Source organism: Semicossyphus pulcher, unplaced genomic scaffold (assembly GCF_022749685.1).
Source record: "Semicossyphus pulcher isolate SPU_LCO1_2020_fin unplaced genomic scaffold, fSemPul1.0.p SCAF_14, whole genome shotgun sequence".
NCBI lineage: Eukaryota > Metazoa > Chordata > Actinopteri > Labriformes > Labridae > Semicossyphus > Semicossyphus pulcher.
In genome coordinates this window covers 20,244,884-20,270,817 of record NW_027211648.1, presented here as the reverse complement: position 1 = coordinate 20,270,817, position 25,934 = coordinate 20,244,884, and the positions used below count along the sequence as shown (strand labels likewise).

General features: G+C 40.8%; 1 protein-coding gene across 2 annotated transcripts; it reads left to right on the top strand.

Annotated features, from left to right (window-relative positions):
* The first annotated feature begins 1,521 nt into the window (after positions 1-1,521).
* kiz (kizuna centrosomal protein) lies at positions 1,522-25,731 on the top strand. Of its 2 annotated transcripts, none has more exons than XM_069662077.1 (15): positions 1,522-1,632; positions 2,131-2,193; positions 2,743-2,905; positions 4,204-4,278; positions 5,578-6,187; positions 6,330-6,588; positions 9,478-9,597; positions 10,309-10,473; positions 11,520-11,670; positions 13,603-13,759; positions 14,242-14,304; positions 15,642-15,734; positions 16,178-16,247; positions 22,805-22,851; positions 24,153-25,731. In XM_069662077.1, the coding sequence occupies exons 1-15, from the start codon at positions 1,559-1,561 to the stop codon at positions 24,254-24,256; spliced, it is 2,214 nt and encodes a 737-aa protein (XP_069518178.1). In that variant the 5' UTR covers positions 1,522-1,558; the 3' UTR covers positions 24,257-25,731. The 2 variants fall into 2 exon arrangements, with proteins under 2 accessions (XP_069518178.1, XP_069518177.1); XM_069662076.1 differs by having other exon boundaries at positions 11,472-11,670.
* Positions 25,732-25,934: the final 203 nt, after the last annotated feature.

Sequence of the window (25,934 nt, the reverse complement as noted above, 5' to 3'; positions counted from 1 at the left end):
AGCATATCAAACAGCGGTTATGAATTCTCTCTATATTGTGAATCATAATCTGCTGAAAGTAATCATGAGTGCGTTGCATGACGTGGGGCAAAGGTTGATCACTGGCATCAACCCCTGCTGAGCTCAGCTGGAACAGCAATATTACAAGTCCCAATTTTCTTCATCACCTCCAAAGTACCGCCTTTCAGCTCTCTGCAGCACAAACAAAAAGCCTGGCAACAATATCAATTATACATGCAGGAGGCAAACAAGGGGATTTATTTCACAACAAATAGCCTCATAAAGAGATGCTGAATAGGGCAGATTAGCATTAGAAAAGGACAACAAAACTCCCCAGTTCAGCCGCAAAAGAGCAAAATGATGGTACTGGAATTGGGAAAATTGTTTGATTAGGACATGAATTTGATGGGACTGTCAATTTCAGAGGATCCCAGCAAGGATATGTAGTGTTGTCACTTTGACAAAATGGCATGCTGCTGCAGTCAAAACATGACATTATGAGAACTGTCAGTGGTGAACTTTGATAATGCAAGACAAGATCGAGGAATGATACAGCAGCTATCTGAGTAAATTAGACATCAATCTATGTCTGATGGAGCGGTGGAAGCTTATCATATAAAGACAAAGAAAGACAATTGTGATGCTTGGTATTTTGCCAAGTCAGGTGAAAGATATGTTTTGTCAGCAAATGGTAGTATTTTTCAAAGGAGGTCCTATTTTATGCTGTGAGTAATATATTTGAAGCTGTATTATGTGCAAAAGTTAACCTATTGGCACCACAAAATACGACCGTTAAAATGTATTGTTGCTTAGGCCTGTACAAATTTGGGCTATGTTTTTCAGTAGTGGGAAAATATTACAGTTTCTCTTTCCCAACAGTCTATATGCCTTTAGTTACAACAAGACCACTATTTAGTGAAACGCAGCATAATTTACCACGCAGTTTAAAAAAAAAACCTTATTAACAACCTTACAAATACAAACATATGAGGAACATTATTTTCTTGTACATCATTAGAGAAAGCTTATTCCTCAGGTTGAGCATACATGCTAAATGAAAAACAATGAACAAAAATAACTTATATAAATAAAATACATACATAACTATAAGGAAGGGCTTTCTCTTAATAACTTACAATTTTCAAGTACAGGAAACAATTTCCTGGCTGGTCTTTAACCACTTTAAGTGACTACTACTACTACTACTATACTCAAGAGCATTAATTAATTCTTCCAATGGTTCAAACAAGGTTTAGTTTTGGATTATCTACATTTATGTATGAAACATTTCCCTAGTAACAACAAAGTATTTAAAACAAAATCCAAGTCCCTGTTTTCAACACAAATACTTAACTGTCTTTACTGTCAAAGGTGTCAATACAACGCACAGTCAAAAACGAGGAAGAAGAGCTCGCGCTCGTACAGGCACCACGTGCTCTCTCTGTTTATGAGCAGGGATTTCTGGGAAGCGGTACTCATGGTAACCAACGTAAACACCAGTCACCCTCCTCTCCTTCTGCCTCGTCTCGGCTTAACAGTACAGCCAAAGCTTTCTAAAATGGAAAGCATGGCTCGCAGCGAGGACCAGTATTATGAAAAGATAACATCGATTCAACAGAGCATGCATAAAAGGTAAGTTTTCCCTCTTTTTTGTTAACGGGAACACGGCCCGATGAACCGCGGACTCGAGTTATGATGTCTGCCCACTGGTGGGCGCTTCCTGCGGCTAACCACAGGGATATAACCGGCTAGCCTGTCTGTGATACACGGATATGCCTTAAAACTAGCTAGCTCATTAGCCTATGACGCTAACAGTGATGTCGATGTTAAATGAAGGGCTAACCTGGCAAACCTATGAAACGTTAGCGTCCGCATATAAGACAAAGTTCCCAAGAATGCTATTGCATGTGGTTTCTGTATTGTTAACACTGAGTGATTAACTTGGAAATGGAGCTAACATTTATGAAGCTAATTCGCATATCGACACTAGCACACGCGTTACAGCTTGTTAAAGAGGAAATAGTGCATAGTACATAATAGTATATAATATAAGTACCAGAACCAGTCGCAAACTACAGAGAAGCTGCAATGATCTGTGTGGTTGACAGCTCCTCTGACTTGTGTGTGCAGGGAGAAACGGAGGCTTGAGCTGGAGAGGGAACTGTTTGCTTACTCAAGATCTGATAGAAGAATGTAAGTGCTACAGATTACCGTATAGAAAAAAAGATTTTACCTCATCTTGTTCTTATCCCTTTCCTTTTTACATTATAACTTTATGAGATAATAAAGAATAGAGTAGCCACCAAAGTCAGCATTTATATTACAGGGGTTTATGCAAATGTTCTTTTTTTTTTTTTATCAGTACACATACTGTAGATTACTGTATTAGACATAATACAAATTTATTAAGATAAATAATAAATAAGAAAACGCTCTGGCATTAGTGTTAATCTTAATTTTTATATTTCAACAAAAGTATCACTCCAGTACTCAAGTGTTTTGTAAGCATTATGCACATTTGCATGTGAGCAGAGCAGTTTTCATTTTAAAATTGATTCTCATAAATATTAACGTACAAGGTCAAAACAGGAACACTGAGGTTGATAGGAGGGTTGAGAATACGATGTAAATTTTAAATGTATTGTGCTTAACCTTTTCTTGTGTAAAGTCTAGCTCTTATGTTTTTTTGACAATGGTCCTAGATAATATTTCTTTGTAATAATACTTTTTCACTGCCTTCAGCTCACAGATAAAGTGTTCCAAACTGCGTAGTTATCTCAAGGAAATCTGTGACAGGGAAGCACGAGCGAAAATGAGAAACCTTGAGCTTCTGAGAGATGTGGAGTGCATAGAAATTAGCATGAAGGAATATAGTCCTGACCATGGCCCTCTGCAACAACAAAAGGTATAACACATACAAACACATACACACACACACACACACACACAGACAAACACACACACAATTTAATTTTTTTAACTGGAGTTGTTTTTCTCATTATGGAGTTTTATTAAATTAATCTGAACCAGCACACCACCCACTGAGGTTGATCAAGGTTTAGACAATTGTACATTTTTCTAAAATATTTGATGAAATTTAATAATCATTAATTAATTTTTTCTAACCCTTTGTGGTTAGAAAAAAACACTTGTTCTAACAGGGTAACCAATTGTACTGTGAATAATTTGAGGGAATGTATATTTTTGATTGAAGCATTGTTCCAATCATTTGCCTTGATGTTGAATGTAATTGTAACACAGAGGAGAAATACTTGCTTGCAACTGCTTGATGTGACAATAGTAAACACTCAAACTGTGCAATTTATCACTACAAGCAAATGAACGAGCGAGGGAACAATGAGCCAGTCAGATTATCACTTAAAACTCAACGACAGTGCTTGACAGCTTAATATCAAATTAACAAAATTGGCTAATTATGATTCGCTGAGTTAATTGCCCAATATAGAGACTCTGAAGTGCTCCAGAGGTTTAGCATTCTCCACCCTCAAGCAGTTGGTTTATTTCCTCTTTATGCTTTTTGAGTCCTGCTTGTTTGTTGTTATTTTAGTCGTCCTGTTGCTCTTTGTTTCCATTGTGTGATGTCAACCTGATTTTTCTGGTTTAACTCTGACATTTTAGGTACAATTCTCAAATTGACAGTAGATAAAGTACAGTTACACAAATACGTACTGGTGCATACATTTATAGCAATTTTTCTGTGCATTCTTTGCTAGTAGAATAGCAACATGCTAATATTAAAGAGTGGATTACTGAGAAATTATGAAAGCTGTCTTTTTAAATGGTTGGCCTCTGTAAACTGCATTGTTTTGATGAATCGATGTGGCAAGTTTGAGCTAATCCAAGTGCCCTTAAAGAGGCCATTAGGTCTTTTTAATTGGAGTTAGGATTAAGGCAGTTTAGTCTGGTCGGTCAGATAAATGTGAAAAGGCGTCAGCAGCTACACAGAGGACAGTCACTTGGGAAAACCCTTCGTGATTGACTGTGACTGACTGATGCTTGACATTGTCACTCTGTCATAGCTTCCACTTTTGCACCTCATGCAGATAGTATTCACATATCACAGCCAATTATTCTATTCTATCTATCTATCTATCTATCTATCTATCCATCTATCTATCTATCTATCTATCTATCTATCGACTTTTATCTTAATATATAATTTTGTTTTTGCACTTCTTACAGGCTGACTTTTTCAACAAGGTCTCCAGAATTGTGGAAGCAAGAAAGAAAACAGAACAACAGCCTGACGCAGAAAAGGTAATGCTTATATGTGCAACATAAAATGCATGCTCCTAAAATAGTAATAAGAATAGCATTTGTATTTGGAAATAATATTATTTGTATGTATCTAAGATGTACAATGTGACTTCTGTCATGTGTGCTTGTTTGTGAGTTTCCTCATATTTGAAAAAAAAAATGACACTTGTTCTTTTTTATGCTTGATCCATCTTTTTTGAAATGTTTACAAGGTTTATGCAAATCTCTGTTCTATCAAGCTGTGTTTTCAGGTTTAGAGTAACAAAGGAAAGTAGACATTATGCCTGGTAAATCTGTAGAGGAGTCTGCATTTAAACTGTGTATCTGTAATAGCACAGGTGTCTAATCCTAGCTGGTGCATCTGTACAAGCAGTGTAGTTCAAGCCCATAGCTGCTTTCTCCCTTCACTTAAAGCAGTTAAAGCTCTTTTAGATGAAATGTCTAAGACATCTCATAATAACTTGGAGCATGCTGTCTAGAGCAGTCACTTGTAACTGTGTGCAAAACCCCCGTCAGCCTGTCGATATTGTAATGAGCAAAATGGTACCGTCACTCCATTATGCATACAAGCCATTGGCTGGCAGTGTGCATGTCCCTCAGGCTGCAGCATTCATTAAGGGAAGCTTACCGGGCTGAAAGCTGGAGACAGATGATAACGGGATATGATTTTCATATTTAATACATTCCTTGGAAGAGCACACGCGTGCCGCAGATTGATAGAAGAATCAATTGCTACTTTAGTGAAACACTTTCTACTTTGCCCTGCAGCTACCGATGGAATCACTCAGCCAAGAAATTAACTTTTCCTCTTTTTTTACCTACTTTGTGGATCTGCTGGGCAGGCTGCATGGTTTACAGTGAATGTTATTAAGCAGCTAACTGTTTGGTATTTAAGACGCTTATCAGAAAAGAAACAGAAGCCATGCTTTTTGTTATTATGTTTGGAGGGAGGCTTTTTTGCTTCACTCTCTCCCCCCTCTGTGACATTGCAGACATGAATCAAAACTTGTCTAAAGGATTTCTAATAAGATGAAAAGTTAAACATTGATCCTGAGTTACTCTTCTGAAAGATGTTGAGAAAAGAATTCTGACCTTGGCCCAAATAAACCACATTTTTCAGAATTGTCAAGTGGACAGACAAAACATTTGAGTTAAAATATTTTCATATTTAACCTAAACAAGGAACATTTATGTTTAAGATTTTAATTAATGCCCCAGAACATTTCATTTTATAAGGTCTTTGAAAGTTTTTTTTATCAGAAATAAATATTTTAAATTGATTTTATTCTATAATTGCAGAATGAAGCTTTGCCTGGACATCACCAAGACAGCTCCCCTTTTCTCCCAGCTCAGGATTTTACACAACCACCAGCAGTAATTTCTATGGGCCGCCAGACCTCCAGAGGGTCTGACGCTGAAGCTGGCACCACAAGTGTACACTCACACCAAGCATTGCATCGTTCACCCAATCGCAGCATGCACTCCCGCGAACGTCTACCAAGTGGCCTTTTGAAGGACTTCAGAGTTGGAGGAGAGGAAGCCGCCAGCAACCGAGCACATTTATCAGATGACATTTCAGGCTCAAACGATTCCCCTGACGGCTGTAATTTGAGTGACAAACATGAAAGAACGATGCTGTTGCTCCCATCTGTTCGTGCCTTAACAGGCGCAGCTGGCAATGTGCCTTTTGGAAGTGATGATGAACAAGAACCGTCACCTCTGATGACCTTGACGAGGCCTGAGAAGAATCCGTCTCCTGGCTGCAGTAGCCCCATGAAGAATTCCCCTGCAGAACACACTGGGTCCCGAGAGGTGGCTCATCAGCCGGCCATAATGGAAGAGGGAGAGAGAGGTCGCACCCATTTGATGCCTCATACCACTTTTGGAAAAGACGCTCAAGATACGGCAGGTTTGCAATGCTATTCCTTACGTAATGCTATCTAATACATTTCTGTTGTCTCTTTCTGAAGTTGTTAGGTGAGAGCATATTATTTCATACCATACAAGATAAAAATAAGCCGTGTGATCCTTTGACCTGTGTTTACATTCAGGTAGAAGTGAAAGCATCAGCACACCGAGCTCTGATGTGCAGTTGTCAGAGAGTAGTGCTAGTGACCTGTCCGTTTCTCTGACACAATCTGAGCTGGAAGAGGATCCACCAGAGGGTGTGGCACTTGACAGGAGCGCCACTTCTGGGGGAGATGATGATCACAATCAGCACAGTCCGGAATCCTCCCTGCACTCTGACGGGTCCAAGAACACACCACAGTTAAACTGTGAATCCTCAGCTCCGGTGTTGACCTTGAAAAGGTACAATATGTATGACTTTTACACTTCGTTTGTTGCCTTGAAGGTGTGTGCATGGAGAATAACAATGGCATTTTGATTACTTTATGGTAAAAACTCTTAAAACATGCATAATGCAGTCAAAATTCGAGCTGAGCAAGTTGAGAAAGGAGAATGTTCTGCACTGCTGTGCTGAACCCCAGCGGGCTGTTAATGATAGGAGCGGGTGAAGACACCGCACAGTCTTCGCCACCATCACATCAGACAGCTGACTTAGAGGATTGTGGGAGTCACGGTCCATGCCACCGTGCTCCCTGTAGCTCAGTGGCAGCTGCGGTGGTGGCAGTGATGCATCTTATAGGGAGAGCTCAGGACCTGTCACCAACAATATTGCCTTAATCCAAGATAATGCTGTAACAGAGCAATTTTCTGCTTGAGAGACCTCAGGAAGTCCCCAATGGAGGAGGAAATTTGTGGCACCATAGAGTGTTCTGGAGGGTGGGCATGTGGACAGCACTTACAGCCACAAATCCTTAGCGTGATGATGGCCTCTGAGTTGAAGGATCATTTTGGATGGGGTTAGAGCCACAGAAAATCCCATGAGAATGTTTGCTTCCAGAGCCTCTGCATTTTCCCTTCAGTATAGTGTTCTAAGGACAGGACCTCTTATGCTCTTGAAAAAGAAACCTTTATTTTTTGTGTTATTTATTTTTTCTTTACCTTTTTCTTAGGGACAGTCCCAGTGGTTTATTGTTGTGTTGTGTCTGCCATTGGGATACAAACATCATGCTTTTTTACATTCATAAATATTATTTATTAGATGAACAGTAGCTACAAATATACCTTTCTGAGCATTACCTAGTGTAGTTACTTTATTTTAAAAATCTTCTTGTATCTTTATGTATCATAAGTAGGATGACAGATATGATTTTCTGTCTTTGATTGTAGCATGTTTTGTTTGTGCATGACCATGTTGCTGTGTGGTCTATACTGTTTATTGCGTGACCTCAAGAGGAATTGCAGTTAGCCTGTGCTGGGAGACGATGGTGGGGGCTGCAGCTTTCATTGTTAACACGGAGGGCTTCTGTGTATGAGGAGAAAACCAGAGGCTTTGATGTACAGCACAGAGAGCATCCAGTCTCTATCCTCTCCCTCTCTTTCTCTCTCTCCCTTAAGGTTAGAGTTTATATCGCTCCCTTCCATTCAGCTCACAGTCAGGAAAAACAAGCCCGGGCAATTCATTATATTATCCCATTATATTTCTCCTCCAGCATGGCTGAGGCCAATGAGAGTATACGCCTGAAATATCCTCCTGGTTTTTTCTTCCAGACTCAACATAATGGCCTCGCTGTGTCCTGCTCTTAAATATGTCGTCCCTGAACTGCATGATGGCTGTGCCCAATTGGTGATGGCATGTCGTACAATTAAAGTTCTTTAAATTTAAATACACGTGTAAAGGTAGAATGTGAAATGTTTCAGTTGAAAATAATACAAATGTTGTGCAATGTCAGAAGGGCCGTACTTTGTAATCTGTGTGGTGACGATGTAAGGCGTGACATGTTTAGTCAGATTGTGCCTGCACTTAATGTGTTGTGGTATTACTTGTGGTATATTTTTCCATTCTTTTGTGTGTTATTTTTGCCGCCTGTGCCAGCACAGGGAGATTCTTCTGACACCAATCACTCAACACTCAGGCCATTCCATGTGGTAAATCACCCCAGAGTCAGTACTGTACACTGTAGAGCAATATCGCTGTAGAGAGGCTGACCTCTTCCTCCTAGCTAACAATGCTCCTGATGATGTCGACATGCGGACAACAGCAGCATCTAAAGTGAGGTTGGAGACCTTGACATGAAAGCCGGCAACAATACAATGAGAGAGAGAGAGGTTTGCAGAAAAACACAACTAATTCGCTCTCTAAAGGTCTCCTTTTGAAGAGCATTGACAAATAAAGTGGAAAGAGAAAGATGACTATTTCAAGGCCCACGCTGACGATAAGGGAAGAGAAAAAAAAAAAAGATAGAGCTTTTGCCTATGCTACTTCAGCCACACTGAAGAGGACTTAGCACAGACGGATTGCACACTACAGAATGTCATGGATATAATTCAAGCTGCCAGCTTAATCAGGATGTTACCAGGAAACAACCTGCAAAAAAGAGGGAGCAATTGTTTGCTGACCCCTAACCCAGGAGCCCATTACAGATTGTCATAAATTCTTTTTGGCCCCTTTTATGTAGGGGGCTCAGGATCTCTCGGCTTGGGGTTTCTGGGAAAATTCAATGAGGGCCACCCAGAGCTTAATGCTCCAGAAAGAGATGGATTCCCAATATCCACATGCATTAGGCATCCATTTCTCATTTTGCAGCCTCACACAGAACCAGATTAAAGTGTAAATCTCTCACCAAAAGAAATCATCTTGAGGCCCTTTTTAGGAACCTTTTTTACTCTTACACTTTTAGATGTTAGATGGAAGTATTGGTAATGTAACAGAGATGTATACATTTTAATTTGTATATATTTTAATTGTCATATTTACAAGGATGTTTATTTTGCTGTATAACTTCACAGTCTAAAGCTGGTTTAAAGTTTTATTTCAACAGTAGGCAGTCAGTTTTACAAGCTCTAGTTTGGAACGACAAGTTTCACAAGCTTTCATACAACCTGTCATTACATGTGGCACCATCAACAGACACACTTCCAGTTGTTGAAGTCTCGCACTGTATTTTGGGCGCATTGTAATGATCGGATTCCTCCAGCAGTCCTTGAGTACCCCAAGGGAATTGCCAAGAAAAATGTGTCATAGATTTTTTGATCAAACAGCATCTTCTCTTTACAAAAAGCGGGCCTATCGATCACTTGGCCTCCTCCATTTTTATTTCCTTTCAACACATTCACGAGTAATGTTTCTTTTAGTCTCTCCCAGGAAGGACTCTTTAATCTACTAGACAACATTGAAGGACGGCTCCATGGTGAACGGACCAGTGTGTATAAGGATTCTTCAGTTGATGCAAGACAACTCAATAGAATTATCAGGTATGCCCTTCTTGTCTTTCTTCGAACTTTACAATGTCATCTCTCCGTTACCAAACCAAACGCTTGTATATTTATTTAACGGCCATGGAGCAGTTTGTGCAGATGAGGAAAACATATTATCCTTCTGCCAAGGGCTCTCACTTTAGATGAAGTGTCATCAACGACATGCACACGTCTTTATTTCTGAGGGGCTTTCAAACACATGGGATTGTTATAGTAACCACCCTGTTGAATTGTTATTGGGAGTCAGGGAGATGGAGGATGGAGAATGTGTTTCATTAGTCTGGGCTTATTTTTCATAAGCCTTTTATATTTCATAGCATGATTAATTTACCATAATTGGAGTTCTTGTTGTAAAGTACGGATAAATGTCTGACAAAGGAAAGCGTTCTCAGTCTTTTAAACACTGTATACTCGTCTCCCCATCTGTGCAAACATGAGTGCTGTAAATGATGTCAACAACATCTTCAACAGTAAAGAGAGTGGCCGTCTTGTGTCATGACCCTCAATATAGTGTTGCTGTGATATTTTGTGAGCAGGTGTGTGTGTGTGTGTGTGTGTGCATCGATGTGTATGATTATACTGTATTGTGCGCATGTATGTATGTGTGTGTGTAGTGTTAGCAGTTGGATTTACTCAATGTGCTCCTGACCCGCGGGCTAAGCACGGGGCTCCATGGCAATAGCTGACAGCTCTCTATATATTGGACAGCCTTTGTAACGCTGGAGCGGGCTTGAATGACGAGGACCTTGAAGCATGTGGAGCAGTCATCCTTCATGAGCTTCAGAGGTTGTCATGGAGCACAGCGAAGGGCTGTCTGCTTCCACAGGATCTAGTGAGTGCTCACCAGTCCTGCACTGAGCCTAATGAAATAAGGTAAGGCTCCTTGTATTCTCTGTAAATACAGCAACTAAGACCGATGTTGTTATTTTATTTTATGTATATGTATTTGTTTGTCTTTATTTTCCAAGCTGAAACTATAAAAAGAACCAGAAACTTGTGCAACTTCTAAGCTGCAAAAAAAATATTGTTTGTGATATTGTTTTTATATATATATAATTAAATAGATTGTATGTTTTGTGTAGACAATGACATGTTTAACACCTTTGGTAAATAGTGCTGAAATTGAGTCATTCCAAGCCCAAATAGCAATGCTCTGATAGCTACAAAGTTCAACAGACCCTTCTTTTCTTTTCATGGAGCCTGTGAGCAGACTTGCAATAAAGGTGAATTCCACTTTCCAGACAAAGAGTGGATAGCTGCCTGTGCATTTTTTTTTTGACCGGGCAGTGGGGGGCAGGGGCACGAACTTCCAGCAGTAGCCGAAATACTGCACCGCTACCTTTCGATACAGTCTCACTTGTCCACGAATGTAAAGGTCATCTTTGGTGGCACCTCTTGCAATAACACTGCACGGGTGAATGTCATGAGTAAATTAAAATGCCCTATCTGTGACTTCCAGTCCTTTGGATAATGAGTAGTTATCCTCTGAGCCAAATCCATGCTCTGCTTCACTACTCTATTGATTTCACTGAGGCCCTCGTTGCTATATACTCAGTCCAAAGACACACATCTAGGAGTGATCTTCTCTTTCCTGGGGAGATGCCTCTGACCTTTTATTCAGTTTTTAGTCAGGAGCAATATGGCTATATGTGTCTGTGCAGTATCAAATGGAATTCATTATGATCTTCATCCTCTAAACTGTTTTAAGATGGACTAGAAAGCAGCTGTTTGATAAAAATGTGTGACAAATGCATTACATCTAACTTCTTTAACGTGTAAGCCTCATACATTTTCTTAATAGTCCAAGAATCTTTCAATGTAAAGAGGACTAACTGACTTATTTACAGATTTCCTGCCTTTTATTCACCAAGACAGCCTCTCTTTCCCGTCCAACAATCCCATCCCCACCCTCACCACAGCAACAGCCTCCCTCCTGATGCTGCTCGGCTGTGGGATCGCTGGTTCAAGCACGCCCTCCTGCTCAAGGAGCGCCGTGTCCTCAGCACTGAGCGCTTAGTCCAGCTGTTCACGCCGCTGCTGCTGGAGCGCCATGCCACCTACAGCCACCAGGTAGCGTTGGAGGCACATACACTGCCACTGCATGCACAAATAGGAGGTCACACACGGTATCACTGACATCCTGTCCCAAAAGCATTAATACACATAAATACACGCACAGAACCTACAGGAGTAAAATTGTCTCCTTTTTTCTTTTGCATGTTTTTTAGAAGAGATCAGCAGTTTGTGCTCAGCTCTCTCTTTGTGTCTGATGTTTCAAACCAAACCCCAGCTGCCTACTCATCAGATTTCTCCACACATTGACCTAAACAGAAGGCACCCTGACCCGTGTGCTAATCACAAATTACAGGCTTCTTTCATCTCATGTGGTGTATTCTTCCCCAAAACACTTGCTGTTAATTTGGTATTAGCCAAAAGTATAACCATCAGAAGGGTCCAATTGAATAGACGATTCATTTGGAGCGTCTCCACTATGGACAGCATTATTTTAAATTCCCAACTCGTTGACCTTGTACAGATCATTCTCAAATATAGAAATGACAACTAATATTTACATTTTCAGCCCTAAAATAATTTAAAGAAATGTTTCAGTGATCCTGCTTTTTTATCTCTGTGAATTTAACTTCATACTTGCAGTTTTTTTGTGATTAATTTTGTGGACTTAACTTGTGGGATTCTTGTGGCTCTGAGATCTTGCTTCCAGTGTCCCCGACGCAATGAGAGAGGCAAAGAGCGAGACTGTAGAGCCTCTTGAAGATATGAACTGACAAAAGGAAGCTAGGCACTGCCATCTACATCATTGTGTCCAAGTGTATCAGGAGAAGCCCGACTGAAAATCTTTCCCTCCCTTTATCTCTCTCACTCCATCTATTTCTTTCTCCTTTCCTCTATTTCTCCTTCTCTCCCTCTATTTCTCCCTCTCTCTCTCCTCTCGGTCCCCTCATACAACAGCTCACTCTTCACACACAAGAGCAAACAGAAATTTCCATTCACGTAATGCCACACAGCCTGGCTACCCCGACAAATGGGAGCATGCAGCTCGCATGCACACACTCAAAGAGGCCCTTTGAATATTCAAGTGCTAACAGTTGCATTCATTGATATTTAAAATGCAGTGGGTCTGCGAGAGCCCTCAACCCAGGGTACATTTGACTAAATCTAAAAAAAGAACAAAGAAGGATATCGGGGACAAGGATCAAGACAGTTTTTATTGTGCAGCGCCATCAAATACCAAGTGGCAAGCTCAGATTGGCATGTGTTTGCCTCTCGTCCCCTCTCAGAAAATGAAAGCATGCACATTGTCAATGTTCACTGCGACCTACTGATAACAACTTACAATGTACTTAAAGTTTGTCACTGTCAAAATCCTCCTGATCATCCCCTCCATATTAGTGCTCATTAAAAGTAGCAAATGGCCATCTGAGGCTGAGAGGCAGCCTTTGATCACAAAAGAGAGATGATGATGGCAGGATTTGATATGGGGGAGGGAAAAAAGGAGAGAAAGGAAATCGGTGTGTGGCATCTCCCTGCTCCTCATCTCCCGGAACAGCTCCTCTTAATTGTGTATCCTCATCTCTCTAGAGATAAAAAATGAGCTGGAGAGGGAGGAAGAGAGCAGTTTGTCTCAATTCTCTCAGCCAAGAGGGGCGATATCTGGAATGTGTTGCACATTAACGCCAGGGTGATTGCATTCTTTAGGCGCTTCTCTAATCTCATGGATGAGAAGAGAGGGAGAGGAAGAAAAATAAAAGTGTGATTGAGAGCAGGAGCGAAAGTGTGCGAAATAATCTTTTTTTAGTTAAACGAGTGAGAGAATTTGAAGTTATTTTCTCTTGGCGTTTGAACACACACTACAGCTGCACCTCTGTGCGAGCAGCCGTGGCCAAAGTAAATGACTTGCCTAATCGGCGAGAGTTCAATTTAACACTTCCTTCACAAAATGGGAACAATTAAGAGTGTGGTTTTAATTTGTGCTGCTCGCAGGCCAAAGTGCTGCTGAGGACACTTGTGTCCCGGTCCAGTGAGGAGTGCCCCTCAGCACAGGACGAGAGCGACTTGTCTTCTTCGTACGGTCCTCCTTCTCTCCTGGCTGACGGATACGTGAAGCCCGCCAGGCCGGCACAGCAGCAACACATCCAAGGTTACCGGAGATTATTATTATTTTTTTAGGATAGAAATAGGCCTGAAAAAGTGATTAGACTACCATATTTGAATAAGACTGCATATTCAAACGTTTGGTTTTGATTATTAGTAATGGTGAATGGCTGCATTTAAATTCTGCCTTCAGCAAGTGTTTTGGTTTTGTTACAGTTGCCAGTAAATTCCAGCTAATGTTCAAAACATTCCACATTGAGATAACACAGTAAAATGTAACAAGACCATTAATAGGAACAAATGTAGACTACTGCTTTTTTTTTATAAACCACCTCTGCAGAGGACTAAAACTTCCCTTTTATGAAAGAAATCAATTTCACCATAGAGCTTTTTTATAAATCCCTCACAGCCCAGTTTTCATACAGCCTTCTATTCAGAGCTAAAGAAAGACCCCCCATTCCCATTTCTATCCCTAAACTCCCTTCCTCCCTGCCTCAGCTTCTCACTATGCGCTTCCCTTTCTTACAGAACTACAAAGTACTGAAGAGGACAGCCAGGACGAAAGCCCTGTGGAAAGTGTTCCTATTAGAGGTAAAAAGGCATCGCTGGTGCCCCAGCATTCACACTGTCCTTATGTTGTGGTTTGTTTTCCTCCCTCTGCAGTGAATAATGGGCTCTTTTACGCAATGGCTGAGGCAGGATGATCAAGGTGAATCCAGGGTCAAAGTCCCACCTGAAGAGCTGTGCTAGTTCTCTCTAATTATCTCCGAGAAAACACTAGCTATGTTTTCAGCCTGGTCTGAGGCATTGTAGCAAAATTGATAATTCGCTGGCCCCGGCATAATGCGGCTGCTTTAATTGTCAGGACGCCAGGGTGGGAAGCGCAAGAGATCTGTCATCGCTTCTCATTATCTTCTAAACAATGCTCCGGCAAGGCTGGACTTGAAAAAAATACTGGATATGAAGGCATCCTGGAAGCAGTTGGTGTGCCCGGCCCTAAGCTGCACCTCTGAAATGTAAAGCAATGCTATATTACCCTTGGCTATCAGATTTCCTACAGGGCCTTTCATGTGTCTGCATCCCTAACGTGCACAGCCAGCAAAATGAGTCCAGTTTGCAATCGCTACACTTAATCAAAAGAGCCATGACCAGTTAGAAAAAAAATGACTAAAGACTTTTCTAGAAAAAGGTTTTGCTGTGGTGAGCGACATCAATGTCACAATCAAATACCATGACCTTGGTACTGAGAGTAATTGCCAAGACATGCGGGTCTGTATATCTAATGTGGTTTTTTAGACTACATCTACAGACAATGGTGGCTTAAAATGCAGGGATTGAATAACACTGGAGATTGTGATGCACTGTAAATGTCATGATTTTTAGACAATGATCAATAGCGGTTCCTTTATAATAAAACCAAGTAAAAAAACCTGAGGACCGACAGAAGATCACACTTTTTTGTTTAGTACTTTGATTTGCAGTGTTTTCAGCATCATCACTGATACAGCAGCACTTGTATTATGTACGTCTCCTGTGTTTATTTTGCCAGGACAGTCTCTGCCTCTCTTCAAACATGATACCTACTTTAGAGTGCTGCAAAGTAATTAAGAGTGTTTTTAAAACACAAAGCCACTCTTTGCCTTTCCGGTAGGGGATGCTGAGGTAATGCAAGATGCTGATTCTTGCTTCATGGAAACTGTTGCTACATAATGTGGGCTAGAATCAACAGCTTAGCTGATTGAGCACAGTGTTTTCACCCACTCTGTTCAGCGGTGACACCAAAAGACGCAGCTACTGGAGCGTGTTGTCTCGTCAAACACGGAAACCTCTGAAAGTTGGAAACCTGGGTTATAAGCAAATATTTGACTGTGAATTTGTGTGTGTGTGTGTGCGTGCTTCTGTGTGTACTTGTGTGCTTCCCCTTACAGAGACAAAAGCATATCAGTTGCTTAAACAATCCGCTATGCAGGAAAGGCTGCAGAGTTCTGAAGAGGAGGAAGAGGACGACGATGGCCTCTCAGGTAAGAAATGTGGTCCACTTTACCAAGTAGCGATCAACTGAAGCCAAGCCATTGGTCAAGATTGGCCATATGTTCTCCTGACACAAAAGGACAGCCTCTCTAAAAAGGGAATATATGTTGTGTACATAGATCATAGCAAGTCAACGTTTTCTCAACCATTTTTTGGCTTAATTATTGTTCCCAAAAATTCTTTATCATGCTTGTGATATTATGCATGGCAAATTCATGATGGAGCTCAAATTGGATTGTAAAAAAACAATGTATAAACTAAAATATCACGCCTCTAAACATGATCACATGTGCACATTAATTGACCCAAACTTTAAGAAATCTTCTTCTTAAAAGCCTTATCATAAGTTTCTGCATTAATATGCATTGTTGATGAGCTTCTGATGAGTTGTCCAAATCAAATGGTTTTATTAGGCCCTGTTTGCTCTTTTAAGGAATAAATCATGGCTATGAAGAGGACCTGGGGAGGGCCAAACGCTCCTCACATCAAGACCCTTACCCTCGGTAAGAACATTGTTATTATTCAACGGGCCACAGGAAATGGGCCACCAGACACCAAAGTGGTTGATGTACATTTGCATGGCCGCTCTCATAATTCCCTGTTCATTTCCATAAGATCAAGGGGGCGCCACCCATTAACTCGCTTACAAAGACAAAAGGCCCCTAAAGCCCCTCACACTCACCGTTTGCTAGGTTCAACCAGGTTTTCAAAATCAAAAGCAAAACAGCGTCCACAAAACTAAATTGGAGTCATAATCTCTCTGTCTTCAGGCTTGTTGTCAGAATGCAAACAGATCATGTCAAGAAGAGAATCAGGGACAACTTTTATCGAAGAAGGGGATTCAAGTGTTGACAAGGACAAATGTCCTTTCATTTTTCACCCTTGAAACACATTTAGGCTGCTCAAATCAGAGCCCTAAGTGGACTGGAAAAGAAGATCTAATGATAAATAGCTTGGTGGAAGATAACACCATCATGGTTACATTTGAATATCAACACGACTTCATCAAATCTGCAATTGCATGTCGGGTCCTCAGAGCACCTCTTCACTGCGAACCCATTTGGGCTGTTGTAATGGCTGGGTAAACGTTATGAGGAATAATCTTCTCTGATTTCATGTGATTACTGGGCACCACGCTGACACGAGGGCTGAAGTCTGTATCTCTGTGGCCTGGCAAACAGGCGCTCCCAGTCTGCCTATTAGCCCAGGGAAGGGCCTAATGGGCTGGCTCTATTGTGGTCCTCATAGCTGCTGATGTCTGCCACTGCCAGCCCCAGTGACCACGCTCTTTAATAAACATGAGCCAATTTCAGGGCCGGACCCTTTCAGGTGGTGCCTGTCTCCCTGTCATTAATGTGCATGGGAAGTCCGCAGTTCATGTGATTAAACAAAATTTGCAAAACTTAAAATTAGACAAAAACAATAAAAATGGTGATGACACAAATACATCAAATTGGACAAACAGGTAGTTTTCCATGCCTGACACTCTTATCTCACCCAGGCTAGGAAGGAAGCAGCAGCAAGAGCTTTAAGTCACCATGGCCATCCTTCTTTCTTTGGTCATACAACCATTCCCCCTCTTTTCTTTGCTTCTCCTGGACGCTTAGATTTAAGCATTCCACTTACCACAGTCACTTCTTGCGCTTTATTGCTTCCACAAGTGGTCTAGAAGCCCTGCACTCAAGCAGAAGCATAACACTGCAGCCTGCTCTCACCCTGCTTCCCTCCTTTCTCTCTGTGTCTCAATCTCTCTCTTTCCCTTGCCCTTTCTCCATCTCTTTGCCCCTCTTTCTCACCGTCTTCCTGTACACCCACCTCCTCTTCGTCCTACTTGTTAATTATTTGCTTTATTTTGTCAGCGAGCTGATGAGTGACATCAAAAGGAGGATGGAGCTGGACTCAAAATACAAAAATGGCTTCCTCTCTGTTGTCTTAGACAATAATTATGATTTGCCAGTTAAGCCTGGACTACAGCAGAGGGATTGTAGTTTAAAGCAGAGGCTTTGGTGCAAAAAATGCATTTATAGCCCTTTGTGAGGCTCCTCATTATGTGTGGGCCCGATTCATTAAGTAATTGGTTTGCAGTTGTTTACATGAGTATTAAGGCCTTCTATTCAGGGCCTTTGAGAGATACATTGTGCAAATGTTGCATGTTATGAATGCAGAATGAGAGGCGGGGGGCCAGTCCTATTGGCCAAACACTGCACTCGGCTGAAAAGCGAGAGAAAAGCACTGGGTGCTGCTTTGCATAGCAATGACTAGAGCCTTAATAAGCTTTACAGATTAAATACATGCAGTCTATACAAGATGCAAAGAGATACTCTTAACACATTTATATGTGCTCATTTCACTATTATGGCGTTGGAGAGAATTGGGGTCTTTCATATTCTTTTTTTCACTCTCTCTCTCTTCCTTGCTCTCTCCCACACAGTGTGTTTCAGTCAGATACTTTTATAGAATGTTCTGTTTATTGTATTATAACTGGTGGGGAAGCGACTGATTTGTCCATTAGAAATCTTTTGCTGTCTTTGTGAGTGGCAAAGTAAAATCACTTTGTGGTTGAGTGGGGATGAAAGGAATAATGCACGAAGGAGTGAGTCTTAATAAGCAGCTGCACTTCATGTAAAGACCACTTGTTCCCCTTTGTATGCGAGTGCATGCCACTGCTTCCTCTCGTGCAAAGAATCATTGTGCTCCTTTCTACTGTAGGCATTTCAGATGCCACTCCTTTCTTATTTTTATTTTGGGTTTTTTAATACCTTTTTATTCCTCCCTGTTTTTGATCCCAATAAATGCTTGAAAACATGCGTGCACACACAAAGCGCACACATACACGCACATACACAAAATCCTCCAGCCATCAGCTGGTGTGATGATTGTTGTGCCTAGTGCCTGCTTGACAAAAACCTTGACTCAACAATTAGTGGTTTACAGCTTTGCCTTGGACAACAGGATGTGCTCAAGCATTCGACCTCAAATCACTCAGAGTGTCAAAATCAGAAGCTCTCTCTCTCTCTCTCTCTCTCTCTCATGGGGAGGCGATGTGTGCAGATCTCTGACAGCTCACTGGGAGGAGGGATGGAGATGTGAGAGGGCCATGAGCTGAGAGAAAGGAGTGGAGCAGAGGGAGGGAGCGTAGAAAGCGAGAGCGGGAGATAGAGGGAGACAGAGAGACGGTAACGGACAAAGAGGTTGTGAAAGATGGAGGATAGCTGTTGTAAAAGCCAGCAGTGAGCGAGGGAAAACATGTAAACAGTTTAACAGGGAACAGAATCATGACCAATGTCTTATGGCAGTATTTGTACAATCAGGCCCCTGGCAGCATTGACTTTGTCTTGTGAAAAAAAACAAAACAAGAAATAAACTTCGTCCTGACTATTTTTAATCTGAAAATATATTAGTTGATCTCCTCCTTTAGTGTAGACTGAAAAACGACTACAACCGGGATAAAGAAGACTACAGAGGAAAGCAGCATTTAGAGGCTCTAACCAGAGGAGGTCACTGTGCTACATAAGCTGACCCATACCAGTAAAGAATGCCTACAAGATGACCTGTGATAAATAAATAAAAATGTCTTACTTTATTTATTTACTCAATTGAGTTTGGTTTATTTACAGGTTAATACAAAGCTGATGCAGCAAAACCATTGAAACATTACCTTCCTAAAATAACCTGTAATGTTCCCTTTTGATTCATTAGACATTCCTGATGGCATTCGTTGGATTGATTTACATTACAACTCGGTCATACTATTTGCTCCACATTCTTTAGACACTCTGATTTACGAGCACAGAACAGGGCAGCAAATGTAGGTCATGACACCCTAAAAACTGTAACCAGAGATGAATGATTGCCCTTCAGCCATCCCTTTCACCAGCCGTCTCCACTAGACTGTCACCAGTCAGGAGGAGAGCGCTGTGTCGAAATCATTAGCCCAATACCTCTTCCTTTTGAGTTGCAGTACTTACTTGTTACCAGCAGAGAGCACTCACACGTTAGAGAGTGCCCACTCACAGTGCACTCGGCGTTGCCTCTCACTGTTTGCCCCCACTGAGGGCTATATCCTGCTACCATTCAGGCCTGTTAGAGTACATCTAAACGGAGCCTAAACAATGTTTCTGTGGGGTCATAGCTGGGATAGGTGTAGGAGTTGATGGGAATGATGAGGTGATGGGTCTCCCTTTACCTTTAGACAAGCACCGCTGCACAAAAGTGCTATTGTGCTATTAGCATTTGTGTGTGGGTGGCAGCAGCTTAAAAAAAGCCAGGGTAAATAAAAGCAGGTTTCTACCTATCAGTGTGTGCAAAGCATTATTAAATGCTGGGTAAGCATTATTTTCTCTGACAGTCCTCACATTCTCTAATGTGACTGTGAAATAAGTCAAACCTGTCTTTAAGAAACAGGTTGTAGCTCTAAATGGTAAATTTGTTAAACTAAAGTGTTAGAGGACGTATGTTCTGTTGATATTTGTGTTTATATGAGTATAACTGCGACGCTGGATACATTTGTTATAAAATGTACGCAAACCGAGTTCAGGCGTGTAATCAGCCATTTTATTACATTTCTTTGCTGTTTTCTACATAAAAATGTTTTAAACAGCATTTTGTTCCATCTAAACAATTCTTTCTTTAGGCAATTTAATATAGTTATCTCAACTGAGCATACTTGTATTTGTACAAAGTTTGCATTAGCAGTTTTTGTTTAGTTGTTCTAAAGAAGAGATGGCGAAAGAGAGCGATGCTAAAGCTGCATCAGGATGCTGGAACTTGACCTTAGATAATACTACTTTGGATTTCAGTAAGCTGTGTAATCATTGACTTATTTTAACAGAACAATGGTACCAGGTTTTCATCCTTTTTTGGACACAGTGAGCCTGAGATTCTACTAGATAATGATAGCATGATTGTCATTAATGTAACTGCTGTTCGCACATGATATCACTGCATTACTAGTCTGCAGAACTTCATTTTATTTTCTTCCCAGCTCAAAGTGTGTAATGTGTATATACCCAGTCATACAATTCTGAAGGTCGCTGTGGACTCAGATGTGCAGAGCAGAAACAGAAACTGTTAAAACACGAGATAAACAACAATATGAAACAATTGCAAAGGTGACAGAACAAGAATGAGTGGGGCATTGGGAAAAAAAGAGGACATTACAATAGCTGTAATTTGCATCATTTTACACATTACATTCACCTCTGTCTACCAGAGCCTGTAAAACACTGGCCAGCCCAGTCTTACATATTCAGATCATTGCCTCAATTAAGGGAAACTCAGCCGAAGATGAACTGGCATAAATGTTTATGGAAACGGAATATTAGATTGGTGGGGTCAGATCCAGACTGGGCTCTCTATGGTAATAGCCCTGTCTTGAAATCAGTCCTGTCCCTCGCTGAAGTGGAACAGCTGATAGACCATTCCAATCCCGGGGGGAAGTTCAAGAAAAGAAAAGCCTAATTTACTCTCCGTTACAGCTATTACTGCAGCAAAAGGAGAGGAAGTAATCGTATAGATTATTGCTGTGTTTTTGCTGCTGCGAGGTCTGCTCGAGATGTGTTTCCCAACAGTTGTAAATTCATGCAGTAGTCCTTGCAGTTTCTACTTTATCTCCATGCAGTTAAAAAACACTGAGTGTAGACAGCAGCTTGATGCATTTTTTAATGTTAATATGTATATTCCTCGCCTTAGTGTCCAACTTTTATGAATCTGCAAACATGATTATTTTATTACTTAAAAAAATACCCGTAATTATCACTTTTGAACATTTTAAATTGTATACTTACAATCCACAAGCTTAAGTTTAGGTCTTGACATCAAAATAGTTATGTAGAGTATACTGAAGCAGGATTACCAAAAATTAAAGCCCGCAGAAATTGAAATAATTTTGAACATGGACATCTGGCGGTCTTGTATGGCCATTTTCGGACTCAAAAAAGCATACACAGAACAAAAGTACCATCTGTACTACTTCATTTACCAAAAAAATGAGAGACTTGATTTAACATGTATGAAATATGCGTATATTGGCAAACAAAATGCTACATTTCAACACAACCTCATATGCAGTGCACGTTCAGCTCGCAAGCTGATTATCTGTCATTGTGTCCTTAGTTTCCTTTGTTTTTGGCACTACTTTTCTTACTCAGACTCTGCTTTGCGAGCATCTGAGCAGATGCAAGAATCATTCAAATGTCTTGTAGGAAGACAGATCCGCATATGAATATTAAGGTTATATTCTAATGATTACACTTGCTTCGTGGTATAGTGTATTTACCACAAAGCAATCTGTTCACAGTTAGGAATGGGAGTTGCATCTCTTTTCTCTCATTCTGCCTTGAGTGGTGCAAAGCAGCAATATATAGTTTGGAAGATAGCAATTGGAACGCAGCCAGAGTAATTTGGTCCTTATACTCAATGTACAGTCACATGTGCCAAGATTTAGCTGAGCGAGAGATGAGGAGATGAGGGTGATTGAGAGGATGACAATCAAAGAGGTCATGGGTCTGAATTGATGCAGACGGAGGAACACGCCACACAACAGTTTTTTGCGAGAGCTCATCTGCTTAAAACTGCATCTTTTTTTCCTCCTGTTTCTAAGAGAACATCAACACAGCTCGGATATAGAAGGTCCAAACAAATAAGCCATATGGATATGTATGCTAACCTGGGAGATGATGAGGCTATATTGTGGGGTTTTGAATAGGCTCTGTGATGATGTAAATTAAAGAGGAGGCCTTTAAAAGTGGAACGGGGGGGCCTTATTGCATATGCATTGGGGTAGATCAAAGCCTTTTCGGAGGTCACACATTTACATAGCGATATCACCAGAGCTATGGGAACCTGGCAACCCTGTCTCTGGACTATTTTTGTATAAAGAGGGCCTTGTGGAAGCCCTTTGGCACAATTAGAACAGGAGTCAAGGAAGTCCCTCTGCCACACCGTCTGCCTGCCTTTTTTCCTTTTTAGCTATTTTTGGTGAGAAATAAGTGAATCTTTTGCAGAGAAAAAAACGAAGGCATTAACTTTGCAAGGCTAATAACTGTCTTTGTGTCTCCAGGAAAGAGAAGACTAACTCAAAGGCTCTTTCTGCTCTAAAGTCAAAAGGTGAGCATAGACAAAGTCATTTCAATTGCGTGTAAAGACACAGTGTCAAAGAAAGGTTAATTACACCAAACAGATCACCAGAAAGAGGTTCATGCTTTAACATGTATGAAATTATTTTAGATTTTGAGCTTCACAAGAACACCAACTGTTTGATTAAATTTCTCGGTAAATACAGCTATGCCTTTTGAGGATGTGTAAATGAATAGTTGACCTTGAGGCTACATCCAGGTTACTGAAAGCTTAGATTGGTATTGCCAGCAAGCACTGCTTAATCCTCTAATAAATACAGTCCTTTTTTAGGGAGCTATGTTTATTTAACGTTGGTAATCAAACCCTAAAAAGAAGCCCAAGGAAATGTTGGGCAATTATATGAACTGCTTTCAGGAAAGAGCTTTAAGACTTGAATTGACTTTGTTGTGACATTTATGATAATTTTTTAACACCTAATGTATTCAAATAGTGACCAGTTGCAGCAGAGCTACATTGCAGTCGAGGTGACCACTGGTGTCGCATTGTATGTCAAGCACCTTTCACGTCACTGCTCTGTAGACAAGTAAAAAACAGACTTCACAATGTTTCTTTAGACCGGAGGTGCTAAGTAAATAAATAAACAAACAACACAGACCTCACCGGTATAAATGGACTGTACTTATATAGCGCTTTTCTAGTCATTGCGACCACTCAAACCTGCTTTTACAGTTCATATCACATTCACCCACACATTCATAGACTGATGGCAGAGGCTGCTACGTAAAGTGCCCAACTGTCAATCAGTTATCACATTCATTCATTACATTCATTACCGGGAGCAATTTGGGGTTCAGTGTCTTGCCCATGGACACTTCGACATGTAGTCTGAGGGAGCTGGGGAGTGAACCTCCGACCTTCCGATTGAAGGACGACCAACTCTACCACTGAGCCACAGCCGCCCTGTGGCTCGGATGTTGCTTGAGTAGTTGCACAATCTTTGTACATTAGGGTGCTAGCACCACATCTGTATTTCGATTTTTACAGCTGTGATCAGGTCACCAGAGCTACTTTTATGGGCATGAACACAAAGATTTAACACGTTAGACTGAATACAAGGTAGAATGTTAACATTTTCATGGAAAAATCCAACTCAAGGTGAGTTTAGCTACAGTGCATTTTATTCTGGAATGCTTATAAAGAGAGAGATGAATTGACTGGGTAAAGAAATTGTGTAGACGATGTAAAAGGTTACACTTCAATGAACCATGGGAGGGTAAACACTCTGCTATAATAATGCAATCTTGTATTTTTTTCTTTCCTTCTTTGAATAGCTTTCTGGGGGGAATCAGATGACAGCAACTCAGAGATTGAAGCAGCCTTATGTCCTCAGCCTTTCAACGCGAACAACGATGACATTGACGACTTCAGTGACTGAGATTTCCCTGCAGATATTTTTTAAATGCACTACATTATATCACTGCGAAATTCAAGGCAGTTTGGCTCACAGTAATTCACCCCCTGACCGTTATTTTAGTGGTCTGCATTGTAAATCATATGCACAGTGTATCGTAAAAACAAATAATAAAGTTGACAGCTCTCACGCTAGGTAAAGTACATGAAGAGTTGTCCAACACTCTGATGTTAACCCTGCTTCAGTCTCTTTATCTGAACAACTCTCCCAGCTCATAATAACAGCTCGAAATAGATTAAACTGATCTTTTAAAGCGATTTGTTTGCACTAGGCTGAAAATCATGCATTTTGAATGCCGCAAGCATCTCAGAGTGCTCTACCTCCAGCATGCTCGAGTGTAATGATGTGAGTCACCTGTGAAATGACAAAGCACAATGGCCACTCTGCACGCTGCTGCGCGACCTGTGAACCTGCTGAAGAGGCCCATCTCCCAGGGCACAAAGTGTTGTAGCGCTAACAAACTCAGAATATTTAGAACCTCCAACGAACGCCCCGTACATATTTTCACAGCTGCTTCTTTAATAACCGTGCTCATGCTACAGAAACACAAAGACGTGTGTCTGAGCTCTCCCCATATTGTGCAAATGAGTCACGAGTAGCAGAATTGTTGCTGAAAGCACACAATAGTCTTCTGCAATTTATCATTTTGCAGCACATTGAATGGTCTGTTTCTATTAATAACTCAGAGCTACTGTGTGGGAGGCTGCATTCCCAAGTTTACATTTATAGTTCATTATGTCTGTAGTGTAAATTTCCAAACCTGCCATTCCTGGATGTGGTAAAAGCCCCTGGCATTCAGTGTCAGCAGGATTCCATTAGTCAGCTGTAGGTGACTTTACATGCCTGAACCTTTTAAAGTAGGACTCCACATTCATTACCAATAATGGCTTCAGACAGCCCTGACCCAGCACAGAAAAAGGACTGTAGCAGAATAATTTGGAGTTTGCTAAAAGGCTCCCTAACATAATATCCATGTTAAGGAGCATGTCAACAGATACTTGTGTGCGACAGATGGCTCATGGTGGAAGTGGAGTTATATTGTACTAATGTGTACTAACACAATAACATTTTTAAAAAAGAACTTCTCTGATTCCATGTCAGAGAGACGATGAGGATGCTATTCAGCTCATTCTTTTTAGAGCGCGTGGAGTCACGCTGTCATTGGAGGACGTGTGGGGTTTTATCTTGCAGCTCAGGGGTGTTATCCATATAGTGAGTGACTCAATCAGAGTATCAATTGCCACATTACTTGATCTGTCATGCTCAGGGTGACATTAGACAGAGCTCTGTAATTCTTCCAGCAGTGGAACCGAATAGATGTCTTCAGATATATATACTGTCTCAAGAATAAGTGAGAATGCAGAAATACTGTATATATTTTTATGACGGTCCTACAAAACTACTTGAAATTTCAATAAAGAAAAACATTTTCTCTTTCAGTAATTCTCCTGAACACTTTGTGACATGTATTTTTCCTAATGATATTTACTAAGTATTTTTTGTCTTAAAGGGGACATATTTTAGCTATGCAATCAATTTTCTATTATTCTAATGTGTTTTTGAATCACATTGTTCAAGTTTGTTTCATTTTAAAAAAACATTTCTGAGCCTCTCCCTCCTGAAACGAACAATCTGTTTTGCC